The sequence below is a fragment of the Populus nigra genome, chromosome 3 (genome assembly GCF_951802175.1).
Source record: "Populus nigra chromosome 3, ddPopNigr1.1, whole genome shotgun sequence".
In the NCBI taxonomy this organism is placed as follows: domain Eukaryota; kingdom Viridiplantae; phylum Streptophyta; class Magnoliopsida; order Malpighiales; family Salicaceae; genus Populus; species Populus nigra.
This window is the reverse complement of record NC_084854.1, coordinates 7,174,959-7,200,975: the sequence shown is the minus strand read 5'-3', so window position 1 is coordinate 7,200,975 and position 26,017 is coordinate 7,174,959. Positions and strand designations below refer to the sequence as shown.

The 26,017-nt window shown below is 33.6% G+C and overlaps 2 protein-coding genes across 3 annotated transcripts; one reads left to right on the top strand and one right to left on the bottom strand.

Annotated features, from left to right (window-relative positions):
- The first annotated feature begins 951 nt into the window (after positions 1–951).
- On the top strand, positions 952–9,464 carry LOC133689006 (uncharacterized). Of its 2 annotated transcripts, none has more exons than XM_062108702.1 (8): positions 952–1,726; positions 2,278–2,646; positions 2,726–2,985; positions 4,882–5,023; positions 5,146–5,529; positions 5,633–5,764; positions 6,814–6,942; positions 7,050–9,464. In XM_062108702.1, exons 1-8 carry the CDS (start codon positions 1,598–1,600, stop codon positions 9,327–9,329), a joined length of 3,825 nt encoding a protein of 1,274 aa, XP_061964686.1. In that variant the 5' UTR covers positions 952–1,597; the 3' UTR covers positions 9,330–9,464. The 2 variants fall into 2 exon arrangements, with proteins under 2 accessions (XP_061964686.1, XP_061964687.1); XM_062108703.1 differs by having other exon boundaries at positions 953–1,726; positions 5,158–5,529.
- Positions 9,465–21,652: 12,188 nt separating this feature from the next.
- LOC133688387 (uncharacterized) lies at positions 21,653–24,007 on the bottom strand. The gene is made up of 3 exons (XM_062107859.1): positions 23,900–24,007; positions 22,378–23,190; positions 21,653–22,078 (listed from the first exon to the last, which is right to left on the bottom strand). The coding sequence occupies exons 2-3, from the start codon at positions 22,997–22,999 to the stop codon at positions 21,873–21,875; spliced, it is 828 nt and encodes a 275-aa protein (XP_061963843.1). The 5' UTR covers positions 23,000–23,190; positions 23,900–24,007; the 3' UTR covers positions 21,653–21,872.
- Between the last annotated feature and the right edge of the window lie 2,010 nt (positions 24,008–26,017).

Sequence of the window (26,017 nt, the reverse complement as noted above, 5' to 3'; positions counted from 1 at the left end):
TTAAGGAGAGTTGAAATTATATAAAAAAAGCTCTCGCTACTACAATTTTCTACAATTTTAGGTTCACATAGCACATAGGTTGTACTCGCACATCTAGTGGTAATGAAGATTATACTTGTGTTTTAAAAGCGTGTTTGAGAGTGTGGTAGTGATTGCTTTTTAAAGTGCTTTTCATTCCAAAACACGTCAAACACAATGTTTTTTTTATTTTTTAAAAATTATTTTTGATATTAGCATATTAAAATGATTTGAAAACATAAAAAAAATATTAATTTAAAGTAAAATAAAAATAATTTTTTTCAAATTTATTTAAAAATACTTTTGAAACGCAAGGTAAAACTATTTTAATGGGTCATATAGATGAAATATTATTTTACTGGGCATATATATGAAACACGATAACCCATTAAACTGTGCTATTTTTGAAATTATATATTTTAATTGTGCTAACGTTTTTTCTATCCGGCAGGCTAGTTTGAAAAAAGAAAGGAAAAAACTCAAAAACGGTGACAGTTTTTAGGGAAAAAGAAGAATACTGACACGTATCAATGTATAATTCGTCATATGACTAATGTTTTTCCTGCAGCTCAATTTCTCCAGTGAAGACTCCGAGGGGGTGGAAGCTGAAAAAGGACTGAAACGAAAAAAAGAAAAAAGAAAAGAAATGCACTCAAATTAGGGGAAGCCTGAACACGTCATCTCAATGGCTTAAGCCCTCATCTCCCTCTGTCAAGGGAAGGAACCGTACGCTGTGTTTGTGGCAAGTACACTGCACACTAACCTCTTACAGTCGAGGACATTGTCGTCATTTAAATTTTTTTCATGAAAAAACCAAAACATCCTGTCGTCACGATTTCAGTTCGTGAATCAAAACGTCTAGGTTAAAAACTATGGTAAAAGAAAATCACTTTTGTTTTCTTTCCTGGCTGTTGTCTTCTCTCATTTCTCCTAGACAGGTTTTATGTTACAAAAGGAGAGAAACTATTTTATTTTATTTTATTTTATTTAAACCAAATTCTGTAGGTATTTTACCTTAGCCTATCCGGTCATGACAATTTTCTTATAGAGGATTATTTGGAGTTCCTATGTCTGAATTTATTTTAACAGTGGCAATGCTCGCCATAACATGAAAATAATTTTCGTCCAGTACCAAAATCCACCCCTTCTCTCTCCCTATCTCTCATTTCTCCCTTTCCTTTCCCTTCCATTTCTCTCCTCATATATATATATTAAACAACTGCAGCAGCAGCCAAATCTCATCATCCTCTCCTCTTTAAATCTCACAATTCAATTCAATCAAATCCAGTTTCTATGAATTCTATTATTTTTATTTTTGGGTTTTGTTTTTTTTTTCTTTTTCTTGTTTATTAGTTTCTGATTTGATACAATTTCTTGATTGAATTATTGAATCGACTTGGGTTTTGGATCCGTTTTTTATTTGTATTCTCGTAGAAAAAAATATGAGGGGCAGAGATGGAAGGATTGATGATGATAAATCTATGAGAGTATAAAAACAATTATAAGGATTTTATAATTGAATTCAATAAAATAAGTTACATAATAATAATAATAGTAATAATAGTAATAATAATTCAGGATGCCAGGATTAATTCAGAGAAATGATCAATTTAGTAATGCAACATCATCCGGAGGCTCTTACTCAATTTCTGCTAATTCGTTCTGGTCTAAACACCGTGATGATGTTAGCTTCAATCAGCTCCAGAAGGTACTGGGCTGTTTTATTTCCCCTCTTAATTTTGATTGATGGATTACAGTGTCTGTTTTTGTATCTGGGATTGGATTAGATCACTGTTTTACTTAATTTTGATTTTTAATTGTGTTCTTGATTGGATCTTGATGAACAAATTATTCAGTGAGCTTGTTTTATTAGTTTTTGATGTGGGATTTTTGTTTTTCTCTTTTTTATTATCTGGGTTTTCAGTTTTTTATTGACTAGATCCGTTTTTAGCTCCTTGTATATAAATTCACTTCTGGAGTTCTGTGTTTTTATTTTCAAAAGAGAGATCGACGTTTTATGTCAGTTACAATTGTTTATACTAGTGAGAATTGATTAGAGTCTAGGCAATGGAAATGGTGTTTGTAAAATAAAGATTGGCATTTTGTTACATGTAATCAGCAAGTTTTTTTCTAATATATAATTTTAAGTTTGTGTTTGGAGTATACAAGGTTTTGTTTATTTATTGTCTTTCAGTTTTTAGCCAACTCTTGTTGCAAGTTGTGATTAGTTATTGAAGAATTTTTGTGTACTTGTGACAGTTCTGGAGTGAGCTGCCACCACAAGCTCGACAGAAGCTACTGAGGATAGACAAGCAAACCCTGTTTGAGCAAGCTCGTAAGAACATGTACTGTTCTAGATGCAATGGGCTATTGCTTGAAGGTTTTATGCAGATTGTCATGTATGGTAAGTCTTTGCAGCAGGAAGGAGGTGCTGGGCACCTTCGTTGCGATATACTGGATGCCTCAAAAAATCTAAATGATTGTGGATCACATGTAACAAATGGGTGCCAAGATGAAATTCAAGATCCATCTGTCTATCCTTGGGGTGGTCTAACGACCACGCGTGATGGATCGTTAACGCTTTTGAAGTGCTACTTGTTTTCAAAGTCTCTGAAGGGACTCCAAAATGTGAGTGCTAAAAATTTTTTATTGTGCAATTCCATTGTCCCTTTCTAGTTTAGTAGCTGAACTCTTGCTTTTAAATCAGGTATTTGACAGTGCACGTGCAAGGGAGCGGGAAAGGGAATTGCTCTATCCTGATGCCTGTGGTGGGGGAGGTCGGGGTTGGATTAGCCAAGGAATGGCAAGTTATGGTAGAGGACATGGAACAAGAGAGACGTGTGCACTGCATACTGCCAGGCTTTCTTGTGACACATTAATGGATTTCTGGTCAGCACTTGGAGAAGAAACCCGGCAGTCTCTTTTAAGGATGAAGGAAGAGGATTTCATAGAGAGCCTCATGTGCAGGTGTGTTTGCCAATAGCTTATTCTTTATATACAACATTGATTTTGAAATCAGTGGAAAACTATGAGAACTGAAAGGTAGTTGGCCACTCTACTTTTTTGGGGGTTGGAGCTTTAGATAACATTGAGACCAGAGGTGACCATATTGGTGAAACTGCCAAAGACAGAACAAAAGTTATTTGAAATCATGAAAAAAAAATTCCGACTAGTCCGGCTTCTGAACAATCTAGAAACTCCCAAGAGTGTGCTGTGCTTTGTAAGAATCACTGATGTCTTCTAGTTTATAAGTATTGTAAAATCAGAGCTTATATCTTCCCACCTTAACAGGCTTTCTAATGGAATCACAAACAAAAATATGTGGATGGCAATGCAGTTAGGAAGTGATCATTTACCTGCTTTGGATCGAACCAAATGGAGGGGAGTCATCTGCCATGACTGATAGTTTTTCTCTTCAAGATATTGTACATTCTGTTTGATGAAAAAGATGCGGTTAAATCTAAGGAAGTGATGAGTTTTACTGGACTAATAAATTATTCAAAGCTTCTTCATAGGGAACTCAAAATGTCTGTTGAAAAGCGGTCCATTTTCTGAATTCATCTCAACTGATTATGCTCTCTTTTAGATAGTTTCTGTAGACTTTGTTGCTTTGGGGGCTTTGTAGCTAAGGGCTGAGTTTATTTTTCGAATATCTATGAGAGCCTTGCAGATTCAAAGTGTAGTGGCTTGTAGATATTTTGATTACTAGTTCAAAACTGTGGATTTACTGTAAGTGGAACTTGCTAGCTGTTGAATATGGCATCAAATAATAAGAGTTTTAGTGATGAATTCATCACATTAGACTTTGGCTGCTCTTATCTCAGCATTAAAGCATTAAAGAAGTATAATTCTACAAGGCTGGATGATTAGGAAATATACAGCGCCCTAAGGGTACTAAAGGGGACAATTAACTCTACATATTTATCAAAGAAAATGGCATAGCGGGTGTGGGGATGGACTAAAGAGTAGTCTGCCCTTCTTTTATCTGAAATAGGCTAAAAACTAAACTTAATACTCATTGTTGTGGTTAATTGGATTGTTTTATCACCTGGACTTCATTGATGAGGAAGTCCCTTTCTAACTTCCAAAGAACGATATGTTTGCATACTTTCAGTTGAATATGACATGGCACATGTTGGCCTCATCATGCTTGTAGACTCTTTCTCATATGTTTTTCCTTAGACAAAGCAACTGTAATGTATCCACGTGAGTTCAATAGTAGCCTATGTTGATGTCCTAAGAGTCAGAGGTCTTTGGTTCTAATCCATCAAACTTCACCAATGCCCATGGTTTGTGAGGAATTGAACACGTCAATGACTCAAATGGATGGCTCAGTTTGAAAATTAAACAAAACTCAGATTTTGCTTGCATTTACCTATCAAAAATTGAGTATCATCTTTTATAATTGAGAAACTTTGTCATTCAATTGGCATCACTTGTTTAAGATATCTCTTGAAGAATCCATTGAAATTGTTCAACAAAAATTATAAGCTTGAAGCAAAATTTTTGTTTTTGATTTTTTTAGTGTCCTTCGTTGATTTTTTATTCTTTTATTTCTCTACAACCTTTTGGTTTACTTGATGGTTTGTGCACTTATATGCTGAAATGTTGATTATGTTATCATTGTAATTGTTTTAATTAACTAGACCCTAAAACTTTAGTTTTCTCTTCAACTGGCATGGATCTATCTTATCGTTTTCCTTCTTAATATTTGCTTATTTTTAGTTGTGACTATTTCTTGTATATCTAGCTATAGCCTCTTTCTCCTTACCCATGAGCTTGTACTTCCATTCTGCATGTTTTCGTGTTAGGTACTTGTGTTGATTTGTTCTGTTTCTCTACACAAATGTCTCCATCCCACAGGTTTGACAGCAAGAGATTTTGTAGAGATTGTAGAAGGAATGTTATTCGTGAATTTAAGGAGCTAAAGGAGCTGAAACGCATGCGACGAGAACCTCGCTGCACTAGTTGGTTTTGTGTTGCAGATACTGCCTTTCAATATGAGGTATATTTTCTTCTTCTGTGCAATTTTGTGTTTCTAAAGATATAAGATTCAAAAGAAACAAATTTGCAGAACAAATTGTGAAAACTCACCATGGATGTGACTAGTATGACCAGTTATCTTAGCTATTTTCTCAGGTGTCTGATGATTCTGTCCAAGCTGATTGGAACCAGACTTTTTCGGACACTGTTGGATCATACCATCACTTTGAATGGGCAGTTGGCACAGGAGAAGGAAAATCTGACATTCTAGAATTTGAAAATGTTGGCATGAATGGAAGTGTTCAAGTCACTGGTCTAGATCTTGGTGGTTTGACTGCATGTTTTATTACCCTTAGGGCTTGGAAAGTTGATGGCCGCTGCACTGAGCTTTCTGTAAAAGCTCATGCACTAAAGGGTCAACGATGTGTGCACTGCAGGCTTGTAGTAGGTGATGGTTTTGTTACAATTACTAGAGGGGAAAGTATCCGAAGTTTTTTTGAGCATGCTGAAGAGGCCGAGGAAGAAGAGGTGGCCCACTTTTTCCCTCAGATCTTTATATTTGCAATAAATTTCTTAAAATATCCTTAGGGTTTATAATTAAATTCCTTTTATTTTTCTTGTACACTTATAGGATGATGATTCCATGGATAAGGACGGAAACGAATTTGATGGAGAATGCTCCCGGCCCCAAAAGCATGCGAAGAGTCCTGAACTTGCTCGAGAGTTTCTTCTAGATGCTGCAACAGTTATTTTTAAGGAAAAGGCATGTTTACAGACTTGAAACATGCTTGCTGTCCTTTTTCATATTAATTTAGAAAACGATAATTTGTTTGGAACTGTCATTTTCCATGTGATACCTATATGTCTCAATGTGCATGTAATCATCATTGCATGGGGTTGAATGTGTGGTAGGTTGTACATGGGGAAGGGGTGTGTTAAGAATGTGTTGGGGAGGAATATTTCTATATATATAAGAAAGGTGGCGGGACAGGGTTTTATCACTGGCTCACTAGATTTTAATTCAATCTGCAATAACCAAAATAGCAATGAATTGGGATTGAACCTGGACCTTGTAGAATTGCTCACTATGTTATAAATGATGAAACTAGAGTAAATTCTAAATGAATACGAGGGCTGTAAATACAGTAGAACCGAGGGGTAGGTTGAGATAATTTTTCTAGTTGATAAACAAAAACATTTAAAAAGTTTAAATTTCTCAGCAGATTTGTAGAACAGATGATCCTACTAGGGGCACCACATCTCTCTTTATAGTGACACAGAGGGCCTAGGGAAATTTCTGAGGTCTCTAGCGTGGTTAAATGTCTCCTTATAACTTCACTAAAATTGTGGTTAACCACCTCTAGGAAGCCCTGTTGGGACATCTAATGGAGCAAATCAAGGAATCCAAATAGTGCATGGTGATATCAATGAATTCTGTTTAAACATAGCATTTTTTTTCTAAGTTAACCTTTATGGTTACATATGTTACAGGACCATTTGGTGCTGCCCAAGAGTGCCTTATATTTTCTTTCTCAAAATTCAGTTATTTATTAGCTAGTATTTAAAAAGAGATTTTTCAGGGTTACCCTTGTCAACTGGTCATAAACCATGATTGTGCCTTCTGGCCACCTAAAAAAATGAAATTTACTGGCTGTTGGAGAAAACCAATATCTGAATGCACATTCCCATGTTCCTGTCAGAACTTGGGAGGATGAACTAGCAACATGTAGATTCTGTTTCTATGAGCACATGAAGTAATTGAATGTCTGTATTTCAGTTTCAAATATTCTAAGACTCAATTTGTTGTTTCAGGTTGAAAAGGCTTTCAGAGAAGGAACTGCTCGCCAAAATGCACACAGCATCTTTGTTTGTCTTGCACTAAAACTACTGGAAGATCGGGTCCATGTTGCATGCAAAGAAATCATTACATTGGAAAAGCAGGTCTTAATACTTATGATTTTGATTAAGATTTCATTCGAGTATCAAAATTAGGACAGCTCATCTTTTTTCATGAGATGCATCTCTGATAATACAATTTTTCACTGCAGATGAAGCTTCTTGAAGAAGAGGAAAAGGAAAAGCGTGAAGAAGAAGAGCGCAAGGAGAGAAGAAGAACAAAAGAAAGAGAGAAAAAGCTTCGAAAGAAGGAGAGGTTAAAAGGGAAAGAAAGGGATAAAGAGAAGAAATGTCCTGAATCAAATGATATTACCATGCTTCCTGATATCTTAAAGGATGGATCATCACCAAGTGTTGATGAAGAACTGAACACCATCTGCTGTAGGGATTCACTAAGTGAAACAGGCAATATTTCTCTGTCCAGGCCTGGATCTCCTGACATTCAAGATGAACAGTTTTCATATGGATTTGAGACCTGTATAATGGAAAAAGATTCATATGATAGTCCTAATGGGAAGGTTGCAAATTTGAAAGAAGGGACTGGCTCTTTTTCAACTGAACAAGCAAAATATTCTCGCCGAAGATTGAAATTGCGGAAAGAAGTTCAACTTGATTCTTTTTTGAAGTGGCCTGATAGACGCCGATTTGCAGTTATTTCAGAAAGTGGGGCGGTGGTTAATAGATCAGAGTTAAGACATCACAGTGATGATTGTGACACTCCTTCTAGGCCTGTTAATGGATTGTATAGGCAGTCAAGGATCAATGGTCCAAAGTCCAATGGTCGAAATTGTGGCCTCAAGTTTGGTGAAAACTTTCATTGTCCCCACAGCAGGATGAATGATAGATATGACTTCCATTCTTGCAGCTGCCACCAGAACATTGAATGCAGGGTAAAGGTTGAACCACATGTTTCATCATTAAGAGAGGACCGAGAGAGCAAATCTGTTGGCAAGTCAGAAACAGTGATGGATATGTCCAAGCAGTTCTATCGTGGTAACAAATATAGTCCAGTAGATCACATCCGTGAAGGTTGTGGAAAAATCAAAAGCAAATCCAACATGGGAAACAATCCTAAGAAAGTTTGGGAGCCTGTAGAATCACGAAAGAAGTATTCTTGGAGCAGCTCAGACTCTGATGTCATCATGAGCTCATCTACTAAGGTTGAAGCTGTGGATCTGGATAGTAAACTCTTCAAGTCATCTGGTGAGACATGTTCCAGTGAAGTTACTGGAAATTCCATTGAAATTGATCATGATGAGAATAACATGAACGAATCAAGGGACTGTAGCCTTGAAACTGTTGAAGACTGCCAGGGTGGATACCATGAGGAAGTGAATGGTTGCTACTCAACAGAAACTGCTTATGAGGAAATCATTTCATGTCCTGAAAAAAATTTCGCATCGTCTGAGACTTCTGATCCTAGCATTGGAAGCACTTTGAGTTCTGATAACTGTTCATCTTGCCTTAGTGAGGGAGATAGCAATACAGTTTCTTCAAACAATGGACATCTCGAATCGTCTTCCACTTCAGATTCAGAAGATGCCTGTCAACAATCAGAAGGAAGAGAAACTTCAACATGCAGTGGAAATGCTTTCTCCAATTGTAATGAAGTGGGGCTGGACAAGAGACCGAGTACAAATGGAGCTGAGGTGTTTGGAAGCAGGGAACCTTTTGTGCTTCAACCAGATGGTCAAAGAATGAACATTTTGGGAAATCCACCGACAACAACTGTCCAAGATCCTGAAAATGGAATACCTGCTGTCAGTATGGGTCTGCAACATCAAGTTGTGTTTCCACCTTTGCATAACCATAACTTACAGTTTCCATTGTTTCAATCTCCTTCAACAATGGGCTACTACCATCAAACTCCAGTCTCTTGGCCGGCAGCTCCAGCCAATGGATTAATGCCCTTCCCCCATCCTAACCATTATCTATATGCTGGTCCTCTTGGCTATGATTTAAATGGAAACTCCCGCATTTGTATGCAATATGGTTCAGTGCCGCATTTGGCAACTCCTGTGTTTAATTCTGGTCCAGTTCCAGTGTATCAGCAGGGAGAATACTTGAACTCAGAGGTTCGAACAGAGACAAGTATGATGCAGGAAAATTTAACTGAAGCTAATAAGGAGAGGATGGTTCCAGCCAGATCACATTCAAACGAAGCACCACCAAGTGGAGAAGGTGGGAAAATTGATAGTTCTGCCAAATTGCACAACAGTAATACTGGATTTTCCTTGTTCCATTTTGGTGGACCTGTCGCTCTCTCAACAGGATGTAAGTCAGATCCTGTACCTTCAAAAGATGGAATTGCTGGAGATTTATCTTCAAAAGTCTCGGCCGATGAAAATGATCCAGCGTGCAATAAGGAGACTGCTATGGAAGAATACAACTTGTTTGCAGCAAGTAATGGCATAAGGTTTTCATTCTTCTAATATATTCTTAAGAAGTTGTGAGGTGGTTGTTTGGTACCCTATCTTCTTATTTCGTATTGGAAGTTTGATCACCGTGTAAGCCAGTAGACAATAATCTTCCTCCGAGAAATTCCAATTTTAGCAATAGTTCTCTCAGTTGATTGATATCCACTTTGGTTCTTTTTTATTTCCTTTTTTTTTTTTTTTGTGTAGAGAGAAAAAGTTGGGAGAGTGGTATAATGTTTGAGGTTTCTGCACGAGGTCAGCTTTTTTTTTTTTTTTTTTTAAAAAAAAAAAACCGAAGCATTCCCCCTCCTTCCTCTTAAGCATGTCAGAACTGAAATCATTTGATTTTTTTTCGACTCTTGTTTTACTGTTGAGATTTGGCTATGTTGATAGCTAAAATTGGTTGAATGTATATGAAGGCTGAGCATTGATTTCTTTTCTCGACTTCACATGATCAAATTAATTAGGGCGCAATATGGAAGCCGTTTGCCCGCTGAAATACTTTAAGTTAATTGTATCATATCTCGGCGAGTTGAGGCTAATTTAATTTTCCGGCTATCAAACCTTGATGCCGGTGTCATTCCACTTATTTAAACAGCCGGTTTTTTTTTATTAAATTTTAATTTTAAATTAATTTTTTAGTATTTTAAAATTATTTTGATGTGTTGATATCAAAAATAAATTTTAAAAACATAAAAAAATATATTATTTTAATATATTTTTAAACAAAAAACACTTTGAAAAACAATATCTACCATACTCTTAAATAAATCCTTCAAGGGCAGTCAATAATAGCTGAATTGTGCATATCCAATACGGACAATCCCAAAAGCTAGGTATCAGGGGGATTCCGAAAACTCAGCTGAAAGAATTAACTAGAAAGGTGTCCAGACTACGTCGCGGGCTGTGATAAATATTTTCTAGCATAAAAAAGGATGATCAGATGATGATAACGTTTTTAAAAGAGTAAGAAAAATCTAGGACCCAAGTTATTGATTCAAATGGGTTCAATGAGTTTGGTTTATTTAAAAATATGACTATAAAAAAATCCAATGACATTAATAATAATAAAACAAAAACAATGTAAAAACAATAAATGTTTGTCAATATTATAAAAAGATACCCTCTAAATATTCTGAAAAATATCTTAACGATCTTATTTGAAAACAAATCAAAAATTGAATGAGAACAAGATAACCTTATAAAAAGAATAATGAAAGAAATATGAAGCTCAAGTATCAGCAAATCAAATGTTGAAGGACGAACATAAGCTTTTTTTTCTAAAAATAAAAAAAATCCCGACTTGAGTTGACATACCAAATTTGTTGTTCGGTCGTGAGATTGGGATAACTTTGTAGTAAAAAAAGGTTAACCCTCAAGCAAACTAAATGATGAAAGACAAAAAAAAAAATCAACTAAAAAAGATGTCGAAAAAAAAGCCCAAGTTAATCTAAGTTAATTCAAATAACTCGTAACCTAGAACATGAGATTGAAATAACTCTATGGAAGGAAATTAGAAAAGATCATGAAGCATAAGACTCAATAACCTAATGTCAAATGATGAAAAAAAAACAATTTAAAAAAGACCAAATAAAAAGATTGAAGTCAGATTGAGTTAATTTTCAAAACCCGTGACGATGGTTATAAGATCAGGATTACCCTATAGAAGACAAACAAGAAAAATCACTAAGCAAAATCCCTAATCATCCAAATATCAAGAGATGAAATAAAAAAAAATCAATCAAGAAAAGGATAAAAAAACAAAACAAATTGCAATAAAAAAATGAAGACCAAATCTGGTATAAAAATTAAATGAAATAAAACAATAAGAGATGAAATTGAAAAATAAAATAAATCAAGAAAATGATAAAAAAAATAAAAATCAAAAGAATGATGACCAAATTGGATAAAAAAATTAAATGAAATCAAATACTTAAGAATAAAAATCAAAAGAATGATGACCAAATTGGATAAAAAAATTAAATGAAATCAAATACTTAAGAATAAAATTCAAAAACAAAATCAACTTAAAAAAGCATTAAAAGTAAAACAAATATCAATCAAAAGAATGAGGATTAAATTGATACAAATACTAATTGACATAACACATTTAATTTTTGAAAAGGAAAGTGTGAAACTTGAGGCATAAAGATAGAAAAGAGGGAGGAGAAAAAAATAGTTTACCAGTGCCACACCGCCAGTCTTTCGCCAACAAGTGTCCCATAACCTGGAAGAGCTCAGTGAGCTGCTCCCAATAACATTGCGGAAGCCAGCATTCCTAAAGTATGTGTGTGTTGCACACACTAGCTACTTTTGGTTTATAAATAATATTTTATATTTATTAAAAATATCGAATTATCTCTTAATCAACTTGATTATAACAAAAAAATAAATAGGATGAAATACATAAACACCTCTGGACAATAGTGTAAATGTTTTTGCTTATAAAGGTAATCTAGTCATTTCACTGTGTTTTAAAAAAGTGAAAATTAAAAAAAACCCTAGTTGGCAATTTAATTTTAATTTTTATTTTTAAGAGTAATTTATTCATTACACTGTGCTAAAAAATATTAAAAAACTAATTTGTTTCAAATTTTTCTAATAATTATAAAAAAAACCTTATAAAATAATTGTATTGCCTCCTATAACCAATTCAATAATTTTATCTTAAAAAGGCAAAATAGTTATCATAGAGTTTCAATTCATAATTTGAATGTACATAACGAAGAACAAGCACTTTTAATTTTTTTTTAATTTAATTTAATAAGCTACTAGGTTTAGTCAAGAAATATGCAGAACACGTGAAGGGATTCAATTGTTTATTCAACTTGCTTTCTCTGTTACAAGCACGGTATAAATAACCATCTTTACAAAGCTTTGTTTTCCTGATCCTATAGTTTCGGGCTTATTGGATAACTATATGGAAAGCTATTTCCATCAGGATACAATCACACGTTTACAGGGATTCTAGGATATATTTCTATAGCTAACATTAGAGATACAATAGGACTAAATACTGGAAATCTAACTTGGAGATAATTACTCAGACTTATCAACACTCCCTTTTAAGTTGATGCATAGATGTCACTCATTCCTAGTTTGTTGAGACAATCATTAAACGTTTGGTTTCACAGTGCCTTGGTTAGCACATCAGCAAGCTGGTCTTGAGATCGAACATGAGGAACTTCAATTAATTTTTCTTCCAGTTTCTCTTTGATAAAATGCCTATCAACTTCAACATGTTTAATGCGATTATGTTGGACAGAATTATGAGCAACATCACATGCTGCCTTGTTATCACAATATAACTTTATAGTGTTGACTGGTTTGATATGTAAATCTAGCATCAGATTTCTAATCCACAACAATTCGTATATAGCTTTAGTCATTCCTCTATATTCAGCTTTAGCACTAGATCTAGCAACTACCTCTTGGTTTTTACTTCGCCATGTAATCAAGTTTCCTCCTACAAACATGAAATAGCCCGATGTAGAATGTCGATCTTGAATCGACCCAGCCCAATCAGCATCTGTATAGCCGTGAATATCCAAATTGTGTCATTTTATGAATAAAATTCCTTTTCCTAGAGATGACTTTAAGTAGCGTAAGAATTGGATGACAACATTCATATGTTCTTCGCTTGGGGAGTGCATAAATTGACCGACCACACTCAATGCATACGCTAAATCAGGTCGAGTTTGTGCAAGATACATTAATCTTCCAACCAGCCTCTGATAGCGTTCTTTATTAGTGGGAACTTGATTTGAATCACCATATAGTTTCAGGTTTTCTTCCATAGAAGTGCTAGCTGGACTGCATGCTGTCATACCAGTTTCACTTAATATTTTCTTTGTGATAGAAAAATACCTTTATCTGATATTGACACTTCAATTCCAAGGATATTCTTCAATTCTCCAAAATCTTTCATCTCAAATTCACGGGCAAGATGCTGCTGTAGTCTTTTCCTTTCTGCAGGATCATTTCCAGTCACTATCATATCATCAACGTACACAATGAGAGTTGTGATTTGTTTTTCATTATGCTTTAAGAATAAAGTGTGATCTGAGTTACTTTATGTGTAACCAACTGTCTTCATAAAACTTGTGAACCTTCCAAACCACGCTCTAGGAGACTGCTTCAAACCATATAGGGATTTTCTCAACCTGCAGACCTATTTATTACCTTTAGTTTGCTGTTTACGGCCAGGAGGCAATTCCATATACACTTCTTCTTGGAGAGTTCCGTGTGGAAATGTATTCTTTACATCAAACTAATGTAAAGGCTAGTCAAGATTTACTGCTAGTGTAAGACCCAGACTTTTGGCCCAAACCTAAGCCCAAGTCAGCCCAAACCCAACCTAAGTTAACCTAGGTATTTAAGGAAGAGTTGCAAGAGAATTTCTTTCCTCTCTTCTAATTCTTATAGCCGTCGTGACCCTCCCCTCCTCAAACCAAAGAGTTTAGTTTTTTATCTTGAGTTTTGGTTCAAGAAAGGTGGAAGTAGCAAGTAAGTAGTTCTCTTTCATATTACTTTCGATTATAGTTTGTTTATGGAATGATTAAAGAAGAGATTAGGGTTTATAAGGATTTGTTTATGGAATGATTAAAGAAGAGATTAGGGTTTATAAGGATTGGAGGTTTATATTGTTAAGATTGATTTATGATTATTAAGGGTTTAATGTTAGGTGATTAATTAGTATGTTGTTGAAAATAAGGATTTATGAGTTGATTTATTTAAATTAATTTTTACGGGTTAAGAAATTCAATTTTACCTTGCTGTAAAATCTGGACAGAATGGTCTTGAGGTTGAAGATGACCAAATTTTATTTTGGTCCTTGATTTATGAAAATTACAGTTTAGTCCCTAAACTTTGGGAAAATTATAATTTGACCCCTAAATGTGTTTTGAGATTCTGGACAGTGTTATTATGAGATTAAGGATGATGAATCTCAGTTTGATAATTGATTTGGAATAGTTTCAATTTGGTCCCTCAATTTTAGGAATTTACATTTTAGTCCCTGAACTTTTAAAAAAAATTACAGTTTGGTCCCTGTGTCATTCTGGTCAGAATTAAGGATGTTTTATAGGTGAAATTTCAGTATGGTTATGTATTTACAGTTTGGTCCAGTTTTGGTAAAATTATGTTTTGGTCCCTGTTTTGGATAATTGTCGTTTTAGTCCCTAAACCTAGGAGACTAAGCTTGGTTTTCTTTTATGCATTAAAATCTTTTATTTGTGTTGTTTTGAGTTGCTTTTGAGTATATTTCATATATTTATTGTAGGTTCTCCTAACGATCCTCAATAGGTTTTTCGGGTTTTTCATTTGATATTTCTTTTAGTTCTATATTTTTCGGGTGAGTGGGATAATCTTTAATATGCATATATTATAAATAAATATGTATGTTGATTATACAATGAGTACTAGTTAATTTCTTGAATACTTATATATGTTGCTTATTTTCCGAGTACTCATTTATTCTTGAATTTGCACTCGCAATCTATCAAACTAAATTCTATTTGATATGATATACGTTTCTTTGATGATTCTGTGAATATCTATTATGTCTTGATATGGAACTTGTCAGTAACTCCATGCTAACGGAGAGTAGTTAGCCTATGTGCACATAGTATTCTGTATACCTAGCTGGTGAGACAGACATCAGCTTGTGGCGACTGATCATCCCACAGTGGTCACCTTTGGGTTTCATCTGGTCACTTTTGAGTGTCATCTGGTCACCTTGGGGTGTCATTTGGTCACCTTGGGGTGTCATCTGGTCACCTTCGGGTGTCATCTGGTCACCTTCGGGTGTCATCTGATCTCTGACATGTATTCCACTACGTTATGATAATATGTTTAGTATGTATATGTATATGTATATCAAGATAAATCATCTTGCAAACTATTAATATCTAAAATATCTAAAATGTATTTTAAATATTATTCCCTCATTGAGTTGGTTGAACTCACCCCTTATTCTTAATATTATTTCAGGTTCTTAGTTTCTGATAGCAGTTGGACTTTGTAGAGTGTTCCTGCTTCTTCAGTTTTGGTCGGTATGCCTTGCTTATTTTGCGAGGCTTTCCTTTTAGTTTTGATTTGATGTCTTAGATGCTCCACTATTACTTTGTTTTAATTAAGTTTGGATTTTGATAATATAATGAGTATTATGGATTATTTTTTTTATTTTAATTACTAATGAGGAGTTTTAAACTATCTTTTGGTTTCATCAGTTTTGAATAATATAATATTTCTGAAGATTATGAAATGCTGTGTATTTTTGAATAAATTGTTTTTTTGATGTCTGTTTTGAGGCTTAGCGTAGGTGGGGTGTCCTTTCGACACCGCTCCTGCGTTGCCGATCATGGACCCGAGATTCAGGTTGTGACAGATAGAGATAGTAGAATACGAACATTATTAATTTTGGCCACTGGTGAAAAAGTCTCCATATAATCAATTTCATATGTTTGAGTATATCCCTTGGCGACAAGTCTTGTTTTGCATCGTTCAATAGTTCCATCGGCTTTGTATTTAATATTGAAGACCCATCTACATCCAACAAGTACTTTCCCTTTTGGCAAGTCAACAACTTCCTATGTTGAGTTCTTTTGAAGGGCTTTCATCTCTTCATTCATTGCCTCTCTCCATTTAGAATCATCCAAGGCTTCCTGCACATTGTTAGGAATAGATATAACAGATAATTGATGTACAAATGCTATTTTTTCTTTTGACAATCTATGGTAGGATACATAGTTATTCATAAGATATTTAAATTTAGAGTGAAAGACCGGTTCATAGTTCACCTTGGGTGTACCTCTTGTGACTCGATTAGATAGTTCTTTTAGAGCTTCAGATGGAAGACTCTCATGATACTCAAGTATAGAATCAACCGGGGAAGACAATTGGTTAACTGGTACATTGTGGGAAACTGTTGGCACCTCCAAGTTATCTTGATTACTGACAACGATTTTGATTTCTGGACCATCACTACCATAACTTGCATCACTGTTATACTCCTCCCTGTCCTGGTGATCCTCAATGTTCTCATCACCTGGACATTCATTGCTAGTTTCCAAGTTATCCAAAGGATCAATTAATCGGTTGCTTTGTGCAATGACATCCAAATTGTCTGCAGAATTAGTTGATGTTTGCACTTCATCGCCAGCCTCCCATTGAGGTGAACCCGTAGAATAATACATAGTAGTTTCATGGAAGACCACATCAAGAGTAACATAAAGTTTGTGAGAAGGAGGGTGATAACATTAATAGCCTTTTTGATGCAGGGCATAGCTGACAAACACACATCAAAGTGCCCGGGGTTCCAGCTTAGTTCGCAAGCCTTTGTGAAGATGCACAAAGGCTACACATCCAAAAACTTTAGGAGATAAATTTGGCATAGTAGGAGCACTTATAATGCGATGAAGAACCTTAAAGGGAGTTTGAAATTGTAGAGAACTAGAAGGTACATGGTTGATGATGTAGGCTTCAGCAGTGACAGCTTCTCCCCAGTAACTGGTAGGCATGTGCGCTTCAAATAAGGAAGCACGAACAACCTAAAAAAGGTGGCAATTTTTGTGTTTGGCTATCCTATTTTATTGAGGGGTGTAAGGGCAAGTTGTTTGATGAACAATGCCATGTGAATTCAAGTAATGTTTCAAGCTGTGATTGATAAACTCTTCCCCATTATCAGTACGAATAACCTGAATGTTAGATTGATATTGTGTTGCTATCATTTTGTGAAATTGCTAGAATAGGGAACTCACTTCACTCTTTGATTTCATTAAACAAATCCAAGTCATACGGGTGTGATCATCAATGAACAGAATAAACCAACGTGATCCATTCAGAGAAGGAGTATTTGCAGGCCCCCATACATTAGAGTGAATAACCATAAAAGGTGCAAGACTTTTATTCATACTAATAGGAAATGAAACACGATGACTTTTAGCAATTTCACAAACATTAGACTTAAAGTCTGAAACAATCAATTGCAAAAATAACAGTGGGAATAATTTCTGTAAATATCCAAAGGATGCATGGCCTAAACGTCTGTGCCACAACCAGATTTTAGAATTCTGATGTTAATAAGATGTTTTAGCTGAGAACACTTGGGCCAAATGAGTTGAGCTTGCCGGAATCAGATTTAGATAGTAGAGCTTTCCTCTTCTAGTACCATAACCAATTGTCTTCCGAGTTTGAATGTCCTTGAATATACAAAGGTTAGGCCAAAAAATCACAACACACTTTAAAGCACAAGTTATTTGAGCAACATATAATAAATTATGATTAAGAGAAGGGACAACAAGCACCGAATCTAAATTTAAATTTTTTGTAAGGAAGATCGTGCCTTCTCCTAACACAGAAGAAAGGGTACCATCGGCTGTGGATACTATCTGCTGGTTTGAAGGTTTTAGGGACTTGATACAATTATTGTTAACATGTGATTTATGGCACCTGAATCAATTATCCATTCACTATTTCTAACAGAAGTGGAGGTATGAAGAGCCTTACCTGCATTCCCAGCAGTAGCAATAAAAGAGGAGGCTTTCCCAGGATTGTTGATAGACGTATGATTGGGCTCCGCCACAGTAACTGAAGCATGAGGATGTCTTTAAGTTTCGTTTACGAGGTGCTTTGGAAAAATCCCACCATTCTGGATATCCAATCAATTCATAGCATCGTAGTTTATTATGTCCTGTTTCACCACAGTAAGTACACATGCGTTCTGGTCATGCAACTTCTATTTCATAGCTGCGATTTTGTGATCCAATTGACTGATTATGATTCAGTGAACCAGATGCTCACTCTGGTTTCAGGTTCATTGGTCGTTGATATTTGATTCGATGAGCTACCATAACAGATGGCTCTGAGTGTCCAGGTTCGCCATTCAGTGTGTTTTGTCGAACAGAATCACGACGAACATAGGCATATGTTTCTTCAAAGTCTAGTACAGAATCTCTCCTGAGGATCTCACCACGAATTTGTTCAAACTCTTTATCAAGTTGATTCAGAAATATATGTACCCGCAGTCTCTCAACTGATTTTTTTATAGGCAATTACATCATCGAGGTCGTTCATGACAATTTTATCATGATGATCTAGTTCTTGAAATATTTCAATCAGATCACCATAATAGGTAGAAATAGGACGACCGACCTGTTTGGTGGAGAACGCACGTTGGTTTAATGCAAATAATTGTGATTCATCTGCCCCATCATAAAATGCTTTGGCAAGAGCATTCCAGATCCTATGTGCAGTAGGCAGTCTAAGGTAGCGTTTCATAATCTCTAGTGACATAGAGGTCAACAACCATCCTTTAACCTTCTGATTCTCAATATACCATTTAACATAGGATGGATCAGTAATCTCTGGAGATGTGTTACTTATAAGATATTCAAGTTTATCTTGCCTTGCAATATGAATCTCCATGATTTGAGACCAGACATCATAGTTCCTTTCGGTAAGGATGACATTAGTTGAAAAACTGGAATTCTCTGATTGAACATGGATAACTGGTGCAGAGGAGGATGATTTGGTTTTGTCACTAGTCATGGTACGGAGGGAAAGTTTATATGGTTTTCAGGATTTGTGTTGTGATGATATAGAGCAGATACTACACCTTGCTCTGATACCAAGTCAAGAAATATGCAGAATACGTGAAGGGATTCAATTATTTATTCAGCTTGCTTTCTCTGTTACAAACACGGTATAAATAACTATCTTTACAAAGCTTTGTTTTCCTGATCCTATAGTTTCGGGCTTATTGGATAACTATATGGAAAGTTATTTCCATCAGGATACAATCACACGTTTACAGGGATTCTAGGATATAATTCTACAGCTAACATTAGAGATACAATAGGACATAAATATTGGAAATCCAACTTGAAGGTAATTACTTGGGCTTATCAACAGGTTTTCATACAAAACTCAAACGTATTCATACTCAGTAACAAAGCACATAGTCCTTGTAGACATTGAAAATATTAGAAAAAGTTCTCCCAGGACCAAGGCAAAATGCTAAAAATTATCAAGCAAAGCAGTTTTTGAATTTTAAAACTAGGTTTAGTTTATAATTTACTGCATCATTGAACTCTTAGTAAGAAAAGAAACTCTAAAATATACAGGAAAAATATAATGAATGTCCATAATGAATATACATTCTGTTTCTCATTTTATCTCTCTCATCACTAAAATAAAAGCCAACAATGAGTTAGTTTAGTCTTTTTATAGGGAGACACGTTTCTTTTAAAAAATTATTGGAGTTACAAAGGTCTATTATATATATATATATATATATATATATATATATATATATATAATAGAATTACTAAAATAATCTTTTAGAAAAGAAAAAGAAAAAGAGAGCACTTTTATTTTGGAATTTTGTGATCATTTTATTTTTTAATGAACAGTAAAATGATTTAAATGTTCATGGTATTTATATCTTTCACTAATAAAAATATTAAAAAAAAATTATTGACGTGGGACATGCACACACCAACAAATGGACGTCACTTGTGCCCTTTAAGCAACTTATGTGGTGATTTTTTGCTATCAAATGTTGTCTTTCGTTGTATCATTGGAAGGTTTGCTGCTTCCTGTCTTTCATTGTATCATTGGAAGGTTAGCCGTTTCCTTTTCCTCCTAGTGCCATAAGTCTCGGCAAATGATGAGTGGTTTGTTATTGGCGGCTCTTTTTTTTTTTTGTCTCTCCTCTCTGAAAAAGTATATATTGATCCTTTTTGTTTTTAATGTTTCAATTTAATCCTTATTCTTTTGATTTCTACTTGTCATATATTATTTTTTTTCAATTTAGTCCATATTCTTTTGATTTCTAATTTTATTTTTCTTTGACCATTTTGTTAAAGTTTTATTGGTTTTCAATTTCATCTTTCAATCAAAGTTTATGGTGTATTATTTATTTTCAACTTGGTCCTTATTTTTTTATTGTTTTTCTTTTTTAAAAAGTTATTTTTCTTTTCAATTTAACCCTCTAATTGAAAATTTTTTATTGCCCTTCATTTATTTTTTATTTTGATTTTTACCCTTATTGTTTTAATTACATATTTTTTTAGATTCTTTTGTGTAATTGATTTTTATTCTCGGTTTCATATGTTAGATTTGTTAGTGATTAAACTTCCTGATTTTTTTATTATGGTGCTTTTGGTCTAATGGTATGAGTCACGAGTTTGAAATGTTAATATAGGTCAACATCTTTTTTTGGCTCATTTTCTTTTATGGTTTAATCGTTCGACATTATTTTTTTTAAAAAAATATTGGCTTTATAGTTTTTCTCAATTTGTTTTCTATTGAGTTATCGCGATCTCATGACTTGTGTAATAAATTTTGCAGGTTAACCTAAGTTGACTTGCCTCTTATTACCCGAATTACATGCAGGGATAGAACTAATAAATTTTATGTAGGGATGCTATCATAAAAATATAAGGTTAGTAAATATTTTATTTTTGGAAGGATTGAATGCATAATTATGAAAATTTTAAAAATTTAAGGACAAAAATTAAGATATTTTAAAACTTTAGGGGTGCCAAGCTCCTCCCAAAACATAACGTAGGTTCATCCTTGATTACATGTTTATAATGTTAACTCGGGTATTTTTTTATTCAATTTTATACTTTCAATAATGTTTTGTAAGTTATCGATATCTTTACTTTATTGAAATTTTATTCGTTTATTATTTTTGTTTGTTTCTTTATCATCTAAATAAATTGGAATCAACTTATTAAACCCGGTCAGCCTTGTACCTAAATTGTTTTTTTTTATTATTTCTTTTAAATGTCTTTATCACTTAAACTATCACTACCTTTTTCTTATTTTTTTTAATTCTAATTTGGATTCTATTTTAATTAATACCTTTTTTGTAATTCTTTTTTTAATAACTTTTAAACTTATGTTTATATCACCTAGACTATCACTATCTTTTTTCCTTTTTCTTATTTTAGCCTTTTGTTTTAAAATTTTATGTATTTATTATTTATACATTTTTTTTATGTTTAGTATAGATGAGCTTTTTTCAGAAAATAAAAATATTTATTTAGTATATACAATCTTGCATCACATCTTTTTTCTTTTATTCGGATTAATCAATTTTATATATGTATTAATTTTTATTATTTTATTAAAAAATTTGATTTTAATAAATAAATTTATTAAAAACAATTAAATAAGAATTCAATATTGCAAAATCAAATATCTTATTTCATCTTTATTTTTAGTCATTATTAATAACTTTTTTTATTTATTGACTTAAATAGTTTTTTATTTATTTAATTAAATACATAAACTTACACATAAAGAATTTTTAATGTAAAAAAAACACGTCAAAGAAGCAGGCATCCTCATAAAAAATATTGGAAAAAAAAATATTCAACTTGCAAATATAGTGCGGGTTAAAAAGCCATTGAAGAGATCTTAAAAAACACAGGATTCCAGGACTATCAAGTGAAGACACCCATAGTCTTTGGAAACCAAATACCATCAGAAGCGAAAAAAAGGCGACTCTATTCCAAGTAGAAAAAAAATTGTTCCAAAAATCTGATCTCAGTTTCTTGCATCAGATAACCGTAAGACAGTAAGATAGAATCCTGGCTCGTCCACATATTCAACCATTTCAAAAGAATGGTTAGCTGCAGCCTTCTGCAAAGTCATTTTATCAGGCAAATCTGAAGTTACGACATCTTGATATTGTTTCTTTTGCTGCTCTAAAACTTCCCTTCCCTGGGGATGGCTAATAACCAATCTTGCACCTATAAAATCAGTGGTTGGAAGTCAGAACAGAAGGGGATTTCAAATCTCTGGTTTGTGTTGTTTTTAAACAAACAAGCAATTATGTCTTCAAACAACACTATCTCATTGAAAAAGATAAAAGATATAAAACCCTTTTGATTTCTGAGTAAAGGAACTGAAAATCGAAATCACAACTTCAAGTCATAAGTTAGTGAGGAAAATAAAAAATTTCTTAGGAGAGTTCAGCTTGGGTCCAACATTCAGTCAACTCAAAAGTGGAATGGATGAAAAGATAAATTATATAGCCTATATAATTTACCTGGTGAGCAACGTTTAGCAAGTGATCCAAGAACCTCATCCAGTTTAAAGGGTAAAGCTGGCAGAAAGTAAAGGAACACAACATCCAAAGGTGCCCACTTTTCTGAAACATGAATCAGTTCTCCTTGCCAACATTTGACCTTGTCGTACTTTTCTTTAATACAAGCTAACAGAAAAAGTGAGTCATGGACAATAAGCAAAAGACTGCAGGGCGATGTATCAACCAACCTATCCACAAATCCTTCTGAACCAAGTGAAACCAACACCCTTGAAGTCTCCTCAATCCTTCCAGCAGAAATAATCCGGCCAATATTTTGGTCATGTTCTTTAGAATTTGACTCCTCTGAGTCAAGAAATGACCAGTCCTTTTCAATAAAATCTTCAAAGTTGATTACAGATACAGGTCCCTCATCTGAAGGGACTGCAGCGGCAATTAATGGTTGATGACTGTGAAAGGAAAATTTTGAATTGGGTTGAAATGAATGGGGAAGAGAAGAGTTCTGGCTAGCACAACGATTGCCCCTGGATTTTGAAATATATAGAGGCTGTAATTGACGACAGAGTGAGAACTGGGGGAAAGGAAGTTGAAGGACAGGAGAGGAAGGTAATAAGATAGAATTCATCGAAGAGATCTATTAAACTCCTTAATGGAAATAATTCTAGAATAAGGTGAACAATCCAGTGGTCTGATGATAGTTGAAACTTGAAAACGTTAAATGAAGCAATTTCACAACTGAACTCTCAAGTAACCTTTAACCTAGTATCTTTCCATGTCCATCTATGCATGTACGTTATCCATGTTGAACTCTATGCACTGTCAAAAGAAAGCACCTATATCAACACTTGCCGCAAGAGAACACGATCAAAGGCAGGTCAAGTGATAAATTCCTACCCCTTTCAGATAATTTTACTACAACTCAACAAACCAATGTCAATTAAAGTTCTATACCCCATCATTGAAATGAAAAAATCAAAACTATAGTCTCATATACTAACTCCAGTGTTTCAATGCAGTAAAAATTCAAAACCCTCGCATGCGAGGTTCACACAGTACAATTTCCAACAGGGTACAGAACTAACACTAGAACCTAAAACCCAATGCAGTGCAAAAAAAACCTTGTTCCCAAAATTTTACAGCAAGAATTAATTCTACAACAACAACATAAATTAGGAATCTTTATTGGTATGTTTAAAAAAAATTATATGCTGTCAGATATTTACTACCGGGGACTCTGATTTTCCATTACTACGTTAAGATTTCCGATTTTCAACAAAACCCCATTACAATACCAACTAAAAGACTCACAAATTCGTGATTCTTTTTGGCATTTCATCCGTCTAAGCAAATAAATAGGAAGTTAAACTTTAGAGTGAAATGAGAAAAGACATTAAACAGCTATAGCTAGATAAGAAGTCACCTAACCCTACCAATTTAAAGAAGATTTGGTGATTATTTAGAGCATTTTTCATGACAATTAAGCAAGAGAATACAAATAAAGAAGAGTGATAGAATTGAAGCTAACCTCTCGTCTGGGACATAGTCATGATAAACTGGACATATCTCTGTGGTTTCGCCGCTGAGGACTCATACGATGATATTAAAACGTTAGGGCCTGGGGTTCATTGTTTTGGGTCTGGCCCATTTAGTTTCGTTGTCTCAATCTTCGAAGATAGTTGCAAGTCGTTCTTACCTTGAATGAGATCTTGATTCTCTCGTTTCCTTGTTAGATGACATGTCAGCGGAACACCATGTATTCTCACTTGCATACAGTAATAAACGAGGCCGGAAACCCATGCTTTCTTTCAGCTGGAGCAAAAGTCAATTATTGTATAAAAAAATTGTGTTGTTATATTTTTTTAATGTGATAAAATATTTGAAATGATAATAAAAATCTTGATTAGTATATTAGATCAAATCAATCAATCACTATATACATTAATAAATATAAAAATTATATATACTTATTTCTTCTTCGATTTAGCAGGTCAAAAGTAAACTAGTCATCTCATTTAAATAAAAATCTTGTTTAAAATAAAATTTATATAGTTGTCTTTTTAATCTCCACTCAGCCCTAACTTAAATGTGAAATAACATATTTTTAAAGGATTAAATCCTTTTAAAAAAAAAATAGGGAGTGAAATGTAAAGAAGGTGAAACATTGTAATCACTAGAGTTAACCTTTGAAATTTACAACTTAGATAATGGACATGACTATGATGAGTTAACTCGGTCGAACAATTTGTGTCTTTCTTTTTTCTTCCCTTATTCTCTTCTTGGTTGGGCCTTGATTGGGTCGTAATTGACTTCAGGATGGATTAAATCTGAATCAAATTGAAGAGTTGTAAAAGAATTAGAGAAAAATTTTAAGAAATAAATAAATGTTGAGAGATAAAACTTAAAAACATGAGCATAAAGAAAGGAAAAAAAAACAAGCAAACACGAACGAATATCTTAAACCTGGTTAATTTTCCAAACTTGCAAATCATAAAATTCTAGACCCGAGTTTAACCAAGAAGCTCAATTCTCAACCAATTTAATGTCGAATGATGAAATAAAAAAAATGAATCTAAAAACTTTGTCAAAGTAAAACAAGCAACAATAAAAAAAATTAAGAAAGACATTTGACATAAAAATAAAATAAAATTAAATATTGAGAGATGAAATTATATATATAATCAATTAAGAAAATGACTCGAAACAAAACAAATAACAACTAAAAGAATAATGATCAAATTTGATAGGAAAAAAACTGAGGATGAAATCGTACAAAAAATCAAATTCTAAAAAATATCTTAAATAAAACAAATAGCAATCAAAATAATAAGGACCAAATTTAAAGGATGAAAAGATTGGAGGATGAAATTGAAAACAAATTCCAGTTTTATAAATTATCTCAAATAAAATAAATAGTAATAAAAAAACATGAACCAAATATGAAAGAAAAACACATTGAAGGACTGCTTTGAAAAATTAAATGGAAAGGTAAAAAAATCAAGGAGCAAATAGAAAAGATGAAAAAAAAAAACGAAAGAAAATATCGTTAATGTTAAACTAGAGGTCGTAGATTACACACGCCACCTATGAAGGGAAGGGAGGCACCGCCGAGACAATTTCAACCACATCAGTGGATGCCATATTTGGCCTCCATAATGCATTGAACATGATGCTTGAGAATGACAAAGCGATGAGGCGCTAGCATGTTGAATTCACGCGTCAACAACTTTTCATTTTTAATTATATTTGATATTTATTAAAATATCAAATTTTCCCTCAGTTAACATAATGATAACAAAAAAAAAAGAATGAAAATAAAAAAAGCTCATGCACACTAGTTAAAGAATTTGTACTTTTAATAGTAATTTAGTTATTTTACAATACTTTAAAAAATAAAAAGTAAAAAAAGACCCGACCTTATATGTCAGTAAAATATATTATGCTTTTATAGGTAATATAAACATTCTATTGTGCTTGAAAAGTTGAAAAAGACCGATTTCCCCGTTATCATTCTAAAAATGATAAATGTAATTTGTAAAAAGACTATACTACCCCCAATAGCTAATTAATTAATTTTTTGTGGAAGGGTAAAATTATAATTATACTATTATGATAAATAGTGATATTTATCTAAGACACAATTAAT